Source organism: Calypte anna, chromosome 3 (assembly GCF_003957555.1).
Source record: "Calypte anna isolate BGI_N300 chromosome 3, bCalAnn1_v1.p, whole genome shotgun sequence".
Lineage (NCBI taxonomy): Eukaryota > Metazoa > Chordata > Aves > Apodiformes > Trochilidae > Calypte > Calypte anna.
Genome location: NC_044246.1, coordinates 78,807,054 through 78,822,463, shown reverse-complemented (window position 1 = coordinate 78,822,463; position 15,410 = coordinate 78,807,054). Strand labels below are relative to the sequence as shown.

General features: G+C 37.0%; 1 protein-coding gene across 1 annotated transcript in view; it reads left to right on the top strand.

Moving 5' to 3' along the window:
* PHIP (pleckstrin homology domain interacting protein) overlaps positions 1 to 15,410 on the top strand; it is a 111,673-nt gene that overhangs the window by 66,828 nt on the left and 29,435 nt on the right. The window contains exons 20-24 of the mRNA XM_030446811.1: positions 404 to 527; positions 9,119 to 9,259; positions 9,953 to 10,029; positions 10,849 to 11,080; positions 14,007 to 14,126. Coding sequence (XP_030302671.1) covers positions 404 to 527; positions 9,119 to 9,259; positions 9,953 to 10,029; positions 10,849 to 11,080; positions 14,007 to 14,126 — 694 coding nt within the window. The remainder of the gene's footprint in view (positions 1 to 403; positions 528 to 9,118; positions 9,260 to 9,952; positions 10,030 to 10,848; positions 11,081 to 14,006; positions 14,127 to 15,410) is intronic.

Below are 15,410 nucleotides of genomic sequence, written 5' to 3'. Positions count from 1 at the left end.
TGACTTGTAGCATAAGTTGATAGTATGTATTAACTCCATTTCTTCTTGCCATTGTACAGTAATTTATGACTCGGACACTGACCTAATGCATTAGGTGCCTGAGGTGAATTTTGATTTCCAGACTCAAGCCGAATTTAATTTTGTAATTAATTCTTGTGATGAATAGTTATTGATGTAAGGCAGAAAACCCTGCTTGCCACAATCAAATATAAAGTGCTCTAGCCTTTTGAAATAAAATTGAAATGTAATTTAGAAGCTGCATCCTGGCTGTAAAGAGAACAACTACTATTCAGAGCATCTTCTAAGTGTTGAACACTTATTCCTTTATTTGGAATAGATTCTCTCAGTTGTAGTATTTTGCTTTGGAGTTAACGTCTTGGGTTTTTTGGGGGTTTTTTTGCAGTAGGCAAGAAGAATGGAGAACAGCAAAGGGAGAAGAAGAAGTGAGGGTCTATCGATCAGAAGAGAAAAGAAAACATATAACAAGTCACATTCAAAGAGAAAACAAAATACCTACTTTCTCAAAGGTAAATTGTCACTTGAACCTTACTGCAATAAGCAAAAAACTTCAACGTGCTAGGGAACATAAAATTACATACCTTCTTCCAGTTTTAAATATAAAAACCAGGAATACAGGAATTTGTTCAGCTCCCCCAGAATGAGGAAGCATGGCTCTGCTGATGTTTCACTGTTTTATGAATAAACAACTGGGATTGCTTCTAGAACCCCCTTAAATGAGAAGCCCTTAAGTGGGAATCTGGTGTTAGGGACATGATTTGCTGCAGGGAGTCTGTCACTGTTAATCAATACATCCTGCTACTGTTGCTACTGTTTGACATAGTGTCCTGGGTGAAGGTTTGATTAAAACTCAAGTCATAGCTCTGAATTGTAACACATTCAAATAGATCTTCAAATACAGAATTGGGTATTTTCTCTCATGGTACGGTTTTCAGTGGGATGATTTTCAGTCATGATTTTTGCTAGCACTGGAGTTTGTTTTTCAGAAAAGAGAAGAACAAGATAGGGGAAATATAAGGGAATAAGTTATATAAAAAATGAAACTGTCACAACTGACTTGCTTTTTTTCATATAACTTGCAAAAATAGTTGGTCTTACACTTCTATATTAGTAAGACAATATGAAGGATGTACATTCTATATTTAAAGGGGGTTTTTTAAGGGATCATTTTTGTTAGAAATCAGTTTTGTCTATGCATGTCACATGGTAATTTTTTTCTATTTCTTACTAAATAACCAGCTCTGGTTTGTAATTAAGAAAAGAAATTTTACTGTTTTCTACAAAAACTGTGAAGGAGAAACCCATGCTTTGGCTTCTGTAGTATGCTTGTTCTAGAGTAGACTGTTCCACCTTTAATCAAAAGCTTAGTGAAAGAGCTTTGCAGACTTCCAAGAATGTCTGCAAATTGTCTGTTTAAAAGTAAAGTCACTTGAAGGGTTCAGGGAGGAAAAATGAAGAAATGCAGTATTAAGAACAAATATACACAAGACTATGCAGCTGTTGACTTTGTAAGAGTACTATACTTATTGCCCCTCTGCTATTTATTATTAATTTTCTTTGGGAGGGAAGGAGCAAGATTGAAAGCAATTTGAAAATAAGTACATTTCAGCTGCTTGATAGCGCTTCTGTATTTTTAAATAATGATTATTTAATTTTATTTGCAGTAGAAATAGTAAATTAATTGGGACAAATTTCTACTTGTTACTAAATTTGAGTGTCCAGATTTGCTTATTTTTTATACTCAACCAAAGTAAATCTTTGAAAACAAATGAGATGAACACTCCCCCACCCCCAGGCAGTCCCTTAATAATTTTGCTTCTTTATTAAATTTTTTGAATAATTCTTCAGTTTCTTTCTTGAATTAAAATTGTGTGTTTTACTATCCTAAGACATGGTGCTGATATGCTAATTTCAATGCTGCAGTCACCAACTTCAAGTGTGTTTGCCCAAGATACTCTGAAAAAATATTTATTTGCTTTATCTCCAGTTTTTGTACACAGAAGGAGGAAGCTCTTTACCACTTACGTTTTTGTAGGTGGCCATGGCAGTGCTCATTAGTGAAATACCAGGACATCAGAAATCATAGCAATTCCAATTTTCCTCATGGAAATAACATGACATGGGCCTCACAAATTCAGATTTTGACAAAATTATTTCTTTTTTAAGGAGAGGTGTTTTGGTGCTGAATTACAGACTTACTTTTAGATTAATTAAACAATTTCACTTTAAGGATTCTTTTTTTACTTTCTTTGGCCACAGCCTACTCAAAAGATCTTTACTGACAATGTAAGTTCCTAACAACTTACCCTTATATTTCTAATTGGGTTACAGTTTTCTTAAAAGTATTAGTAACACATAAAAATAGCACAGTACGTTAGTTGGTCCAGCTTTTGGGTTTCAGCAATTACTTGTATTATGTATTTGAAAAAAAGAAACTTAATAGGAATGTTTCTGAAAATATTTCTCACATCAGTTTTTTAGTGTCCATCAAAGGTAGCACTGGATCCTTTTGAGCCCCATGTTTTGTTGTGGTTATTTATACCCTTAAAATCCATCAGAGAAAAATTTAGGTTAGGCAAACCTTTCTTCAGTGTCATATTTACCCAGAAAAGCATGTGTCCTGCAGGTCTGTGATCTGGATTTTGATGCCCAGAATGTGAGAGATCAGAGCTTGGTAAATCTTTTGGTCGCTTCCCACCTTTGTCCTGAGGAAATACTGTAACAAGCAGACAGTCATGATATCCACATATGAGTGTGTCCATAGATTTTCTGTATAGAAATTATTGCTGAATTTAGTAACATTCTCAGAACATTTAAATAAATCTTTCTCAAACTGTACAGGGTACTTTTTCTGGCATTTTGGGGATAAAAAACCCCTCATATTCTTCCCTAGTTCATTCTTCAAGAAGAGACATATTTAATCAAGGACTCAGGTTTTGGAGAAGTACACTAATTCACCCCTTGGGAGTGATTTCAGAAGGATTCAGGAATTAGTAGGTATCAAACGGACTTCAAATAAACAAATTAGCAAGGGTGCTCGTTTTCCAGTGATTGAGTACCCAATTAAATAAGCTGCTCAGAGTTTAGCAATTTTTGTTATTGCTTGTGATAATATGAGCTCAGAAGTGTCTGAACAATAGGAATGGTGAATTGAAATTCTCATTTTCTGTAGTGTCCATAATAAAACCAAATAAACACCTGGGAAGAGAAGCAATGCTAATTGCACCCCAAAAAATGTTATGGGATAGTGTATCTGTTTTTTGGGGGATTTTTGGTTTTTTTAAATAGAACTCAGTAACAACTTAGATGCAGCAGCTCTTCTGTAGTTGTTGTTTGTGTAGTGACTGTGTGGCTTTCAATACAGCATGTGATAGGTGGAAGGTAGGACTGGAAAGTACTGTATAAATCTTACTTTTTCTTGAGTCCATACAGCAGGTTTTTGATTCTGATGCCTTGTCATTTGTATTACTGTGTTGTTGAGATCACAGTTCTTCTGTGTTGCGTAGTGTTGCATTTTGAAGGTTTTAATGAGTGATTTATGATTTTGAGGAAAAACCTCTAGCAAAATAAAGGAGAAAATATTTTCTAGTGATCTATAGACCTAAGAGTCATGGTGTTGGAATTCTACGAAGTGACCTTCTACAGTACTGTCAAATGGCCTGGAATAAATGGAGGTTGTGTTGAAACATTGTCCTCATGCAAACTCAGTTGTATCCATGCCAGTAGGAAATACTAATTTTTTTTATATCAGCTTTTGAAATGTATCTATTCTGTTCATGCAATAATGGTAATATAATATTTTCTTTAGACATTCTATGATTCTCTTACCTTCTAACTGAAAGGAGTCACAAATTGTGAAGGAAGATAGTAGCAAATGTTAGCATTTTGGATTACAAGCTTAAGTGTAGGTCAGTAAGGAAGAACACAGAGCAGCTGTAATTACTTTTTGAGGAGATGTCCTATTACTAATTGTTAGTCCAGGGTCACTGTGTGTTAAAAGTAGTATAGAATTATAGCTCAGTCTTTCTTCTTTAGCAATATATGCAGCTTAGATGGAAGTCATAAAAACATTCTGATATTTAAAGTTTAGAAACCTCACACTTCTTTGACATAGGTCATGCTGCAAAGTGTTTGTATGTGATTGCTTGAGGGACTAATGGAGTTGTGTGGGAGAACCTAAAAGCCTTGGGTATTTTGACCTGAATATAAGATTTAGTACTAGTAAATCTGCATGTCAAATGAAGACCTCCATTTGACTTTCAAAGTCATTGGTGAACAAATAGAGGGTTTCTCCAACTGTTATTAAAGAAAAGTACTTTGAAAAAAACCCAAAACTTGAATGACAGAGGGTGCAGTGTGACATTAAATTTTTTGCATTTTCAGTCGAGCTGTATTTCAGATTTTTTTTTTTTTTAAAGTAAGAAGTAAGGTAAATAACATGCTATGTAAACATTCCCAGTCCAAGAAACCAAGCTATTGGTTCATTACACTACTGGGACTACAAAGAATATTAATTAAGAGCTGTGAAGTTTCTGCATGCTACAGATGTTGTGTGTCCTATTGACCAAAATGGAAATATTTCTAGCTATGAATAGGTGGAGGTTCTGTCCAGGAATTTCAGAGAATGAAGGCTGGAAATTGGTATGGATGGACTAATGTAAGCATAGAACTCTGTTATGATAAGTACAAATGACTTGTAAACCACCAGAAACCAATGAAGAGAAATTTGTGGGTTTGTTTTACTGAAGGTAGCTTAGTTGTTTTCTTCAAAAGTAGTAATTTTTCCAGTTACACGTTATTTAAACACTACTTCCAGATAAACTGGCAAGATGTTAAGAGCAAGATCTAAAACCAGAGGGACCAGTGCTTGGTTTTCAGTGTCTGTTATCATCACTGCTTTTGGAACAGTTCTCACTATTTTTTATGTGTTGTGGTAAGAGTAAAAACTAAGTAATCATAAGCATAGATTCAATCTTGAGGAGAATGTTAAAGGGTGATCTTTACTCAAAGAGAAAATTACATTGGGTATAAATTGCTGAAACAAACTACTGTTCAGTTTGCCTGAATATGAGAGAGCACTTCCCTGTGAGGGTGACTGAGCCATGGCACAGACTGCTCAAAGAGGTTGTGGAGTCTCCAGCCTTGGAGATGCCTGGAAGCTTTCTGGACATGGTCCTGGGCACCTCGCTTTAGGTGACCCTGCTTGAGCAGGGGGTTGGACAAGATGACCTTCAGACATCCATTCCGACCTCAGACATTGTCTAAAAAAAAATTGCTTTATGTATTAACAGTTAGGAGGATTTTTTCTATTTATCACGTGGGGGACAGCTCATGGACATTGAAGGATGTTAAACTTGGACAAAGACCTTGGTAATGCAAAGGCATGCCTCTAGAGAAAAATAAGAACTGAAATTCAATAGGGGTAAATTTAAGTTCAGATGTAAATGTTGGGCTGAAGACTTTAAATAGCAAATCTATTCAAGAATTAAAAGCAGTTATGTAGGCTACTTGACAAATTGATTTTTCTCAGCGTAACATTTCACAGGCAATGTTGTGAGAAGCAGATGCAGACAAAAAGGGCAGAGTTTAATTTCTTTGTCATAAAGTGGCTGTGAGCATCTATTTAATGTTGGGATTCTGATACTGAACATAGTCTTGTGCCCTGGCCCTGTTTAATTTTCAAGTAGAGGCTAATTCTTGTTGTCTTGAGGAAGGAGGAACTGTTTTCACTTGAAGAATTGATACTACTGGTGAAGAAGTACTAGGGAAGCTTTGGCTGTAGCAATTTTAAAGGCTGCTACAGCCCTGTATGCAAGAGCAGGAAAGCTGTGCTTCCCAGTAGAGCCGGAGTTGTAAAGATAGTAGAAGGGACTATTCTGACTTGTTTTAAGATACTGCTGAGTTTCCACTGTATCTTTAACAAGTGGCATTACAAAGACCCTCAGTGATGTCTAGATGACATGTTTGTATCCCTCTCAAATGCAGGAAATGCCATCATTTATATTTTTAGAAAAACTTCTTACAGCAGCTGCAACTTTTAATGTATCTATAGATACTGACTGGAAGCCTTGGATATGATACAAAGTATTTCTCAATTTATGGTAACTGTTCAGCAAAGTGTATCCAGAGAGAGAAGTTGATGACTGAACCTCAAATCATCGGTTATCTTGCCTTTATTTCCAAGCCTCCCATTAGAGCAGAGAGTCCAATTTCAAGTGAATTCTTTAGGATATATGGTGGGAGCAGGGAAGATGATGTCCAACTGTGTTTCCTCAGTCATTGCTGAAAATGTTGGTGACAGAAAAATCTTGTAATATTTTATGTTTTAAATCAAATCCTTACACTCTGCCCCACCCCTCCCCCAAATAAATAAAGATCTGTCTGAATTGCAGCTTTTTAGCAGATTTTTGCAAAGCTGTGTTGAATAGGAGTGATGTTAAAAATACATTTTTTGGCAAGATGTGGGAGATGTATACCGTATGGTTCCTTTTCTCATCCCTGCTTGATCGGTGGGGTTGGACAAGGTCCCTTTCAACTTCAAGCATTCTGTTCCATATGGATAACTACTTGTGGTTTGGCATTTTTTTCTTCTCCATTTTTGTTCTGGCATTGCATCTTCCCAAAGCAGCTTGTTACCCATTGGCATCACCATGGCCCAATATTTATGCAGTGTTTTTAACTTGATTCCATGAAAGAATGATTTTTTGGGGGTTTTGTTTTTCTTCTCAAGCTTTGAATTGCCAAGAGGGAAGAGCTCTTTCCAAAAGCAGACAGTAATGTCAAGTGCTTCAGTTTTTCAGTTTCCTAAAGATCTGTAGTTCTTGTATAAGTAGGGAAAAGCCATATTTAGAATAACCATTTGAGAAATATCACCTGTATAGAAATGAGGATATAAATTTCTAAGATTTTTTTTTTCCTAGAAGATGTGAGCATTACAATCAGGCTGTTGTGTAGCTTACACAAAATATGTCCTCATTATTGTAAAGGATACTTAACTAATTTGTTTCATGGGACTTAGGTGTAGTGAAATGAGGCAACCAGGTGCCACTAATTGCCAGGTAGTGGGCATGAGCTTGTGTTATGCCCACCTGTGCCTGATTAGGGCGGGACCCAACTGCACATGAGCAGGATTAGGGGGCCAATAAAAGGTGAGGCCTGAGTCATAGGCTCAGCTCAGTCCTGAGCAAGCCAGCAGGGAGATTGGCTGCTCTCTGAGCAATAGCACTGATCCAGGCTGGTCAATCCTGAGGGCTATAGACTCAGAGCAATATTTGTGAGTTTCTGCTGGAACACCTGGTTGGACCTTGAAGCGCCGTGCCCTAAAAGAGGTTCGTCTTGCTACACTTAGGTTGTTGCATTTCTGTTGTCCATCCTTCCTCATACTGTGCTCATGATGCTTAGGGCCAGATAGACTTTATGAAAAAAGCAGTTCAGTAGCAGAAGCAAGTTGCTGTAATTCTCACTTCTGTGACATCTCAGCTTCAGCAATGAGTCCAGAGAGTTTGAGAAGTGAGCAGCCTCAGAAGGCTGAGGGTTGGGAGGCCATGATGGGCTCAGTCTTAGGGCTGCCTCAGCTGTTGTGGGTGAGGTCAGAGCAACTTGAGGAGATGTGGTATGTGCTGCTGGTTTGACTTCAGAAGTCATGACCCAGGTCTCAAATGTTAAAGGCAATGTTAAAGTGCTGATTGCTCAGCAGTCCCATTAGAAGTGTCTTAGGTAGGTGTGCTGTTAATGATAGCTTCCCCTGTTTGAATTCACTGGACAGAAGAAAAACAGTGCTCACTGAATAGATCAGAGAGCAGTTGTGTGTTGGTCCTGGGTGCTTTGGTGAAAACTAACACAGTTGTTCAGATTAGTGTGCCTGCCTATGCTACTGAGCTGTGGCAGTCATGCCTGAAAAAGAGGAGGGTAAGAGAAGTGTCCTGCATGCCAGAGTTACATATTTCAAGGAAAATTGTTGTGGCTGAGGAAAAACAAATCTTACTTAGTTAGTGCTGCTTGGCCAAGTTTTAGTAGCTTTCACTTCTGGTGTGTTTGGTTTTATTTTTTTCCTTAACAAGAATTTATAATTGTATGAACAAACTTTCATTATATGTGACACAAAGGGTCAGAATAATCCAAGATAATATTAGTATCTTTCTCTGGTTTGCCTCAGTTCTGCTTCCGTCATCTCTGAGGCTGGTTTTTTCAACCATATCAGTACCTGCTGGATTAGGTACCTGATGTTTCCTTTATGGAAAAAAGAGAGAAATATGTCCAGAAACTATTTTATTGCTCTGAGATAGACTGATGTTCAAATATGCATGTCAAAACAAAACAAACAAAAACCAAAAAAACCACACCACAAAACTCTTGAAAGTGAGATCATAGCTCTTGATTTTTTGCTAGGGGTTGGAGATTTATAAAGATTACACACTTCATGTTGAGAGCAACTGTTTGCATAATATGTATTCTAGAGGAGGAATGAAATTGCTTTATACTGGAGTGTGAAGTGTTTCATAATTACAGCCTTATTTCATCCTTCTAAGCTTCATAAGAAGTCTTATTCTTTCCAACTGACTCATTCATATGAACTTTTCCATGCATCATCCTACTATTTAAAGGCCTTCACTTGGTAGCAGTCATCTCTGAATGCTGAAAGATGTATTACTGTATGAGTCTTCTAATAGGTCTGACCTCTCAGTTGCAGAGTATCACACTGAAGTTCTCTGTGGGAGTCCCTTTTCCCCTGATGTCCATTTCTGTTGTAATTTTGAACTGTTAACAACCTCTTAATGGCCTATCAGTAGTTAACTGATATATTGTAGAGAACAAAGGGTTCCAATAATTCATGGTAAGAATTTTCTATTATATCTAGGAGGAATTTTTCCAGAATACACTGAAATGCTTGTGCATACATTCAACTAGGCATGTGAAGTGTTTTCTTCAGCAGCTCTTCAGTGATTTGACTAGTGGCCTGTTTTGAATTTTACGATGTTGAAACTTGCATCTTTTGGCTACTGCAAAAGCTACTTCCTGGAATACTACCAATCAAGCAAATGCTATATATTAGTAAAATGTATACTCAAAATTACATATCTTGACTCTGTTGCCTTCACAGAACCATTCTCATGATAATTTACTAGACACTAGTGACTCAAAAAAACAGCAAGCTAATCAGCACAACTACCGCACGAGATACGCAGTAGAAGAAACTGCAAGGCCTGCTGAGGAGCTAGAAAATGGACACAGTTCTTCAGATGTAAGATACTTATTCATGAGACAATCTTACACATACCCTTTCTGTTCATTCAAGCTTCAGTTAATTAAATATTGTTTCAAAGTATGTGTGCACATTGTTAAATAGTCCAGATATTTATGAGCATAATTCATATGGCCCTTAGGGCCTCTTAGTGTTGTAATTGGCTCTAGGTGGCCCTGCTTGAACAAGGAGTTTGAACACTATGATCTCCAGAGATCCCTTCAAGCCTCCACCATTCTGTGTTTCTGTAGCTACACTTCAGAAACTAGTAATAAAGTTTGTGCACACAATACAGTTTGTGCTGGGTTTTTATCTGGTGGTAATTGAGAAGATGTGGAAGTACTGTGTTAAGAAGGGCTGGAAGTAATTTTCACAAGTAATCCAGCCTTTTCTAAATGGAGATGGAGGAGGTCTCTGGTATCCACTGGCTATGTGTTAAAAAATGTAGCTCTACATTGTTCATCAATCTAGGCACAGATATTTATTTAATGAAGTTCATTAATATAAGTATCTGCAAATTGAAATGCCTGTCAAGCAACATAAAGCTTTTATAGTGCTTTATGTGTTTAGAACACATGTGAAGCCAAGAAGAGTCCTGGTCGTGTTGTCATGTATTTGAGTTACAAAGAAAATGTTTTCGTTTGTTTTTTTTTCCCCCCTCTGCCTTCTCCTCTCCCCTTCTTCCCTTGTTAGGAAGGAGAGGCAGTTGTTGCCAGTGGTGGAACATCAGAAGATGATGAAAGAGCATGGCACAGTGATGGCAGTTCTAGGTAAGTGACAGTATACCTTATATTTATGATTTTTAAATAGTCTCTCTAAACAGTGAATTAGTAATAGACATAAGTGATGCATGTTTAGAAGAAAACATGAAATAGAATATAAAACTTTCAGGATTTCATTTTCAGATATGTTAATGATTAAAATTTAGGGAAGATTTCATCTGTGTTTTCCAGCTGGTTTTGCAGGGGGTTGTTCTTTGCAAGCATATACACACTCCAGGCATGTAGTAGCAGTTCCCTGTAGCTGTCAGTCTCAGCAGTGTGGTTGGCTCTGCTGACCCTTAGTTTGAAATTAGAGAGCAAAGATGGAGGTAGCTTTGAACCATCATTTGTTTATCTTTTAGTAGATTTAAGGTTTTTGTTAAATTTTGTTCAAACATATTTAAAAGCAGAAGTTCTGAGAATAGTATCCAAGCTGTAACATGTATTATCTTGAATTGACCTAGTGAACAATGGGTTTACTGACATTTAAATAGAATATAGGAGTTTAGGCCCTGGTTTTAACTATTAAAATATTTTAGTTATCTAGATTGTTAACTATAATCATCCTGCATTTAAAAGCAGAAGTTCTGAGAATAGTATCCAAGCTGTAACATTTATTATCTTGAATTGACCTAGTGAACAATGGGTTTACTGACATTTAAATAGAATATAGGAGTTTAGGCCCTGGTTTTAACTATTAAAATATTTTAGTTATCTAGATTGTTAACTATAATCATCCTGAGTTGTGGTCTCTAATCCAGTGCACTCTGAATTGCTTTTTAACCTTTGTATTCTTAATTTCTTTTTTCTTTGGTATATCTCATGTAGTGACTACTCTAGTGATTATTCTGACTGGACAGCAGATGCAGGAATAAATCTGCAACCACCAAAGAAAATTCCTAAAATTAAAACAAAGAAAGCAGAAAGTAGTTCCGAAGATGAAGAAGGACCTGAAAAACAAAAGAAGCAAATTAAAAAGGAAAGGAAGAAAGGGATTGAAGAGAAAGATGGACCATCAACATCACCAAAGAAGAGGAAACCCAAAGAGAGAAAACAAAAGGTTAGATTTTCCTTTTATATTATGGGGTGCTCACTCCTACTGTCTTAGATTAGATGAATGATTTGGTTACCTTTGCAACTTAATCTTGTGTAGTTTGAAAACACATCCTAACTTTTACTAATAAAAAAAATTACAATTAACTGACTCTTGTAAGTCAAATAATATTTGCTGTAATTTAATGTTTTCAAAACACAATGTTTTACTTGAGGAACTTTTCTAATACTAATACTTCTATAAATGGAAATTTTGCTTTATCAGGGGTTTGTTGTTGCCTGGTTGTGTTTTGTTTGCTTTCTAATATAACCATGCCATTCAAGTTTATATCAGTACTTAAAAATTTTCAGTGGCTTTTGCTACTTCCAGTGTGTTGTGGCATGGGGGTGTGTGGGGCTTTGTTTTGTTTTGGGTTTTTTGTTTTGTTTTGTTTTTGGGGGGGGGGGGGGGTTGGTTTTGGTTTGGTTTTTTTTGTTATTTTTGTTTGTTTGTTTGTAGTTGGCTTTTTTTTACTTGTTAGATCAGAAAAGTTGGGTTCTTCATTCTTTCTTTACAGAGACCAGAGATAATGTAAGTAGTAGATGCCAGTTGCTTTCTTGAACTCATAGTTTCCATCTTTATGATACCCAAGGAAACCAACTGTATCATCTATGTAACTAAAAAGCTATTGTTCATTTGTAAGATTAGGAGTCCTCAGCATTCCTTAGGATGAATATTTCAGCATTTGACCCTTATTAGAAGATAGATTGACAAAACAGCTTTTTTAACATGCAGATTGGCACAGTATTCACTTAATTGTGAATCCTTGGTCAGGATATTAGGTGGTAGTCTTCACTCTTTGATCAGTCTACTTTTTGTTTATGGTAACACCAAGTTGTTGGTGGTAGTTTCAATACTAACAATATCTTGGCATTTACACAATCTGAAATGAGAAGAAGATGTGAGATCAGAAAAATAGAGGGAGGGCAGAGTTCAATGGCTGAAATCTCTGATGCAGGTTTTTGTTAAAAAACATAAGACTGGTATTTGCACTTAGATTGAAGCAGAACTTGAGTCTTTTTGGAATCTTGTATCCATTTTGGTCCCATTTATAGAGATGCAGGTCTGTGATTCCAAAAAATATCGGACTTGGGTATTTCATATTTTAAAAAGTGACCTTTTTTATTTTTTAATCACATGAAAATATTACTGTGGAAGGAGTATCAGAAAATCATCCCCATTCTCTCTATATCTAGGTAGGATTAGTTAGATCTGTCATTCCTGACAAATGTTTGTCTTACATGTTTCTCGTGGTGGAAGTTCTACCTCCTTACTTGGCAGAGAATTCAGTTCTCCTTGTTGCCTGAACTTGAAGAAAAATTAGGGCTTTCCACTACAGAAAAAAAAAAATTTACTGTCTTTGTAGCCTGTGACAGAATCTTAGGAATTAAGAAAGGATTAGAGAAAAATGTCATTCTTCTATACTAATGTGTGGGCTGTTGAGGTCTTGAATGGCACTTGCATTTCTAATCCCCTCAATCAAAAATCTATCTAAAAAATTACAGTGGTGAAGGGCAAGAAAAGAGCACCCAGGAAGATCAAAGGGTACAGAATACTTTTTCTTAGGGGCTCATAAAGAGGCTGACTCTTAGAAAGGAGAGAGTTTGGAGGAGATATGATAAAAAAGCTTTTATAAAACTATGAATGGTTTAGGAAATAATATATGCAGGAATTATTTCCTTCATTATTTTGTTACGAGTGAGATCTAACACTCAGTAACACAGACAAAGAGCCTTCTGCATGTTCAACTCCTACTCCCTGAAAGCAGACAAAACCCCCAGACCACCGGAGCATGTAACCAGGTTTGTGGGACTAAAGGATTAATTATAGTTGCTAAAGGATTTAATAATTTCAGAAAATATCATACCAGTTCACTGGGACTGGTCTCTTCCTGATGGCCTGAGTTCAGGCTTAGCTTCCAGAGGGTCTTAAACTGATAATTAATATGTGAAGATGGGAAGATTTTCTGTTTGAAGGCAGTTTTTATTACCTTCCCATAATACATTGAGCTAGACATACTTTGCTCTGATGCAGTGCATCTGTGCTTCAGAGGACAGACCTGCTTGAACCCGAAAATACAGAAGGTGCTTCTCTGTCAGGGATTGATTGTAATAGAGAGATTCTGCTTTGGCTTTGTTTGTTTTTAACCACGTGTGCTTTTTTCCTGTGGTACATACTAGCACTCCAGTGGTGAACTAAAAGCAGTTCCCATCCTGGTAAAACAATACTTGAATTTGTGCAATGCAGTTACACTTGAAGTATCCCATTTGCAGTCTGGGGGTGCAGGGCCTCCCATCAGTGGCTATATGGTGTGGATTTCTGTGAAACCATCCAAGGTTGCTTTGTATACATGCACAAGATGCTGTTAAGAATTTCACAGCAACCTTGCTTGGATGGCTGTGCAAAAACCTGCTTTGTGTGTACTCAGTCCAGGCCATTTCCACATGCTTTAGCTGTCTTTATGTTCATTAAACCCTTCCTCCTCATTTTCTGGTGTTCCTTAATTGGAAGCAGCTGTATAGTTATAGTGTCATACTGCTAAAGAGAATGGCATGTTTCAGTTTTGTCTTTTTGGGCATGAGATTGGAGTGTTACTGGAGTGTTAATTCAGTCTTTGTTAGAAGACTCCATCACCACCCCAAAACCAATAAATTAAACAAACAACAAGCAACGCTTGGAAAAGATGATAGTTTTTTCACAGTACTATTGCTTTTGGTCTTGGTGTTACTGTAAGCAGTTAAGTAAGTTTTATGTTCACACTGGCAACAATTTCCTTTTTACATTACATATACATGAGAAATGGCTGTTGGTTTTTATAGAATACTTCCCAATGTACAAGACTTCTTCAAATGTTAGTTTATTGATCTTAATCTAGTATGTGCATTTTCCTCAGAGGCTGGCTGTAGGTGTGCTGGCAGAAAATGGTTTGACACTGGAAGAATGGCTGCCTTCAGCATGGATTACAGACACTGTTCCTCGTCGGTGCCCGTTTGTGCCACAGATGGGGGATGAGGTATTACAGTTTTTCCCTCTGTGTTCTTGCTGCTTTCAGATTGTTTTTGCCTTTTTCTATTTTCATCCATGCATTTTTTTTCCATGTATTTAATGCCACTTAATAGCAGAATGCGTTGGAGTTTTCTCAAAACATTCTTTGATCTCGCTAAAATTTACTTTCATTTCCTTTAGTCTTTCCCATACTTGAAAATATTCTGCACAGTGTTTGTTGCTTTCACTTCCTTTTATTCCATGCTGTTGCATGAAATTCCTTCTTCTTCTGTGTTCAGTGTGTTACATGGCACGTGTATACAAGCTGTTTTCTGTAGTGTCCTTAGTCCTTTGTTTCAGAGCATCTTGTACTCTGAACAGTAGATAAGAAATGAAATATAAATTACTAGACTACAAAACTTAAGTTTGGGACTTCAGGTACTTCATTTCTTCTATTGAAAATACCTGATACTGTCCTGGGAAGGACAGTTTCTGATACCAAACAACTTCTGCTGGTCTCTTAAAACAGAAAACCCCAAGGGCAGTTTTTTATGAATGTATTTTAGTCTTACTAGACTGTAAACACTTTATAAACATGGCCCAGAGGTCTCAAAATACCCATAGCAAAAGGGCACCCACCCATTTTCTACTTTGAAATACATGGCATGTGAACATTACAGTGAATAGCATAAATAAGTAATACCAGGTAGAAGGCAGTCTTGAAAACCAGAGTCAGTGCATGTTTCCTAAAATCCCCTCGGGTTAAAGTAAGAGGAAATAGCTGGTTTATGCTGTAATGTGTAATCTGTTGGCTCCTGAGGGAGCAGTGTTTCTGAGGTATTAAACAGAGTTCTTACATAGCTCACACCTCCAGAACTAAGTTGTTGAAATACTTCATACGGTGGAAAAGTTGATTAACTTTGGTTCTGAGCTGGAGCTGTTTGTAAGCACCACCTGAGAAATTGCATCAGGAGTGGAGGTTGCCATGTGCAAGCAGCTTCATTTTAATTGGGTCACTTCACTCACGCAGTTCTCAGCACAGCTATGCAAATATTACATCAGCATTGCTAGGGAGCAAGGTAAGGAGCACATCAAGTCAAGAGTGGCAACTGGAAAACACACTTGTGTATTTATACACTCCAGCAAGCGTGTTTTGGAAACTGCAGCTCAGAAGATGGAGTCCAAATAAATATATCTGGTGCCTGATATAATCCGGATACAGTGAAGAAGCCAAGGATTTATCTGTACCTTATTACCCAGAAGACTTTAACATCGCATTGGTTTAGTAAGATAAACTGGTGTGTTTGGTTTG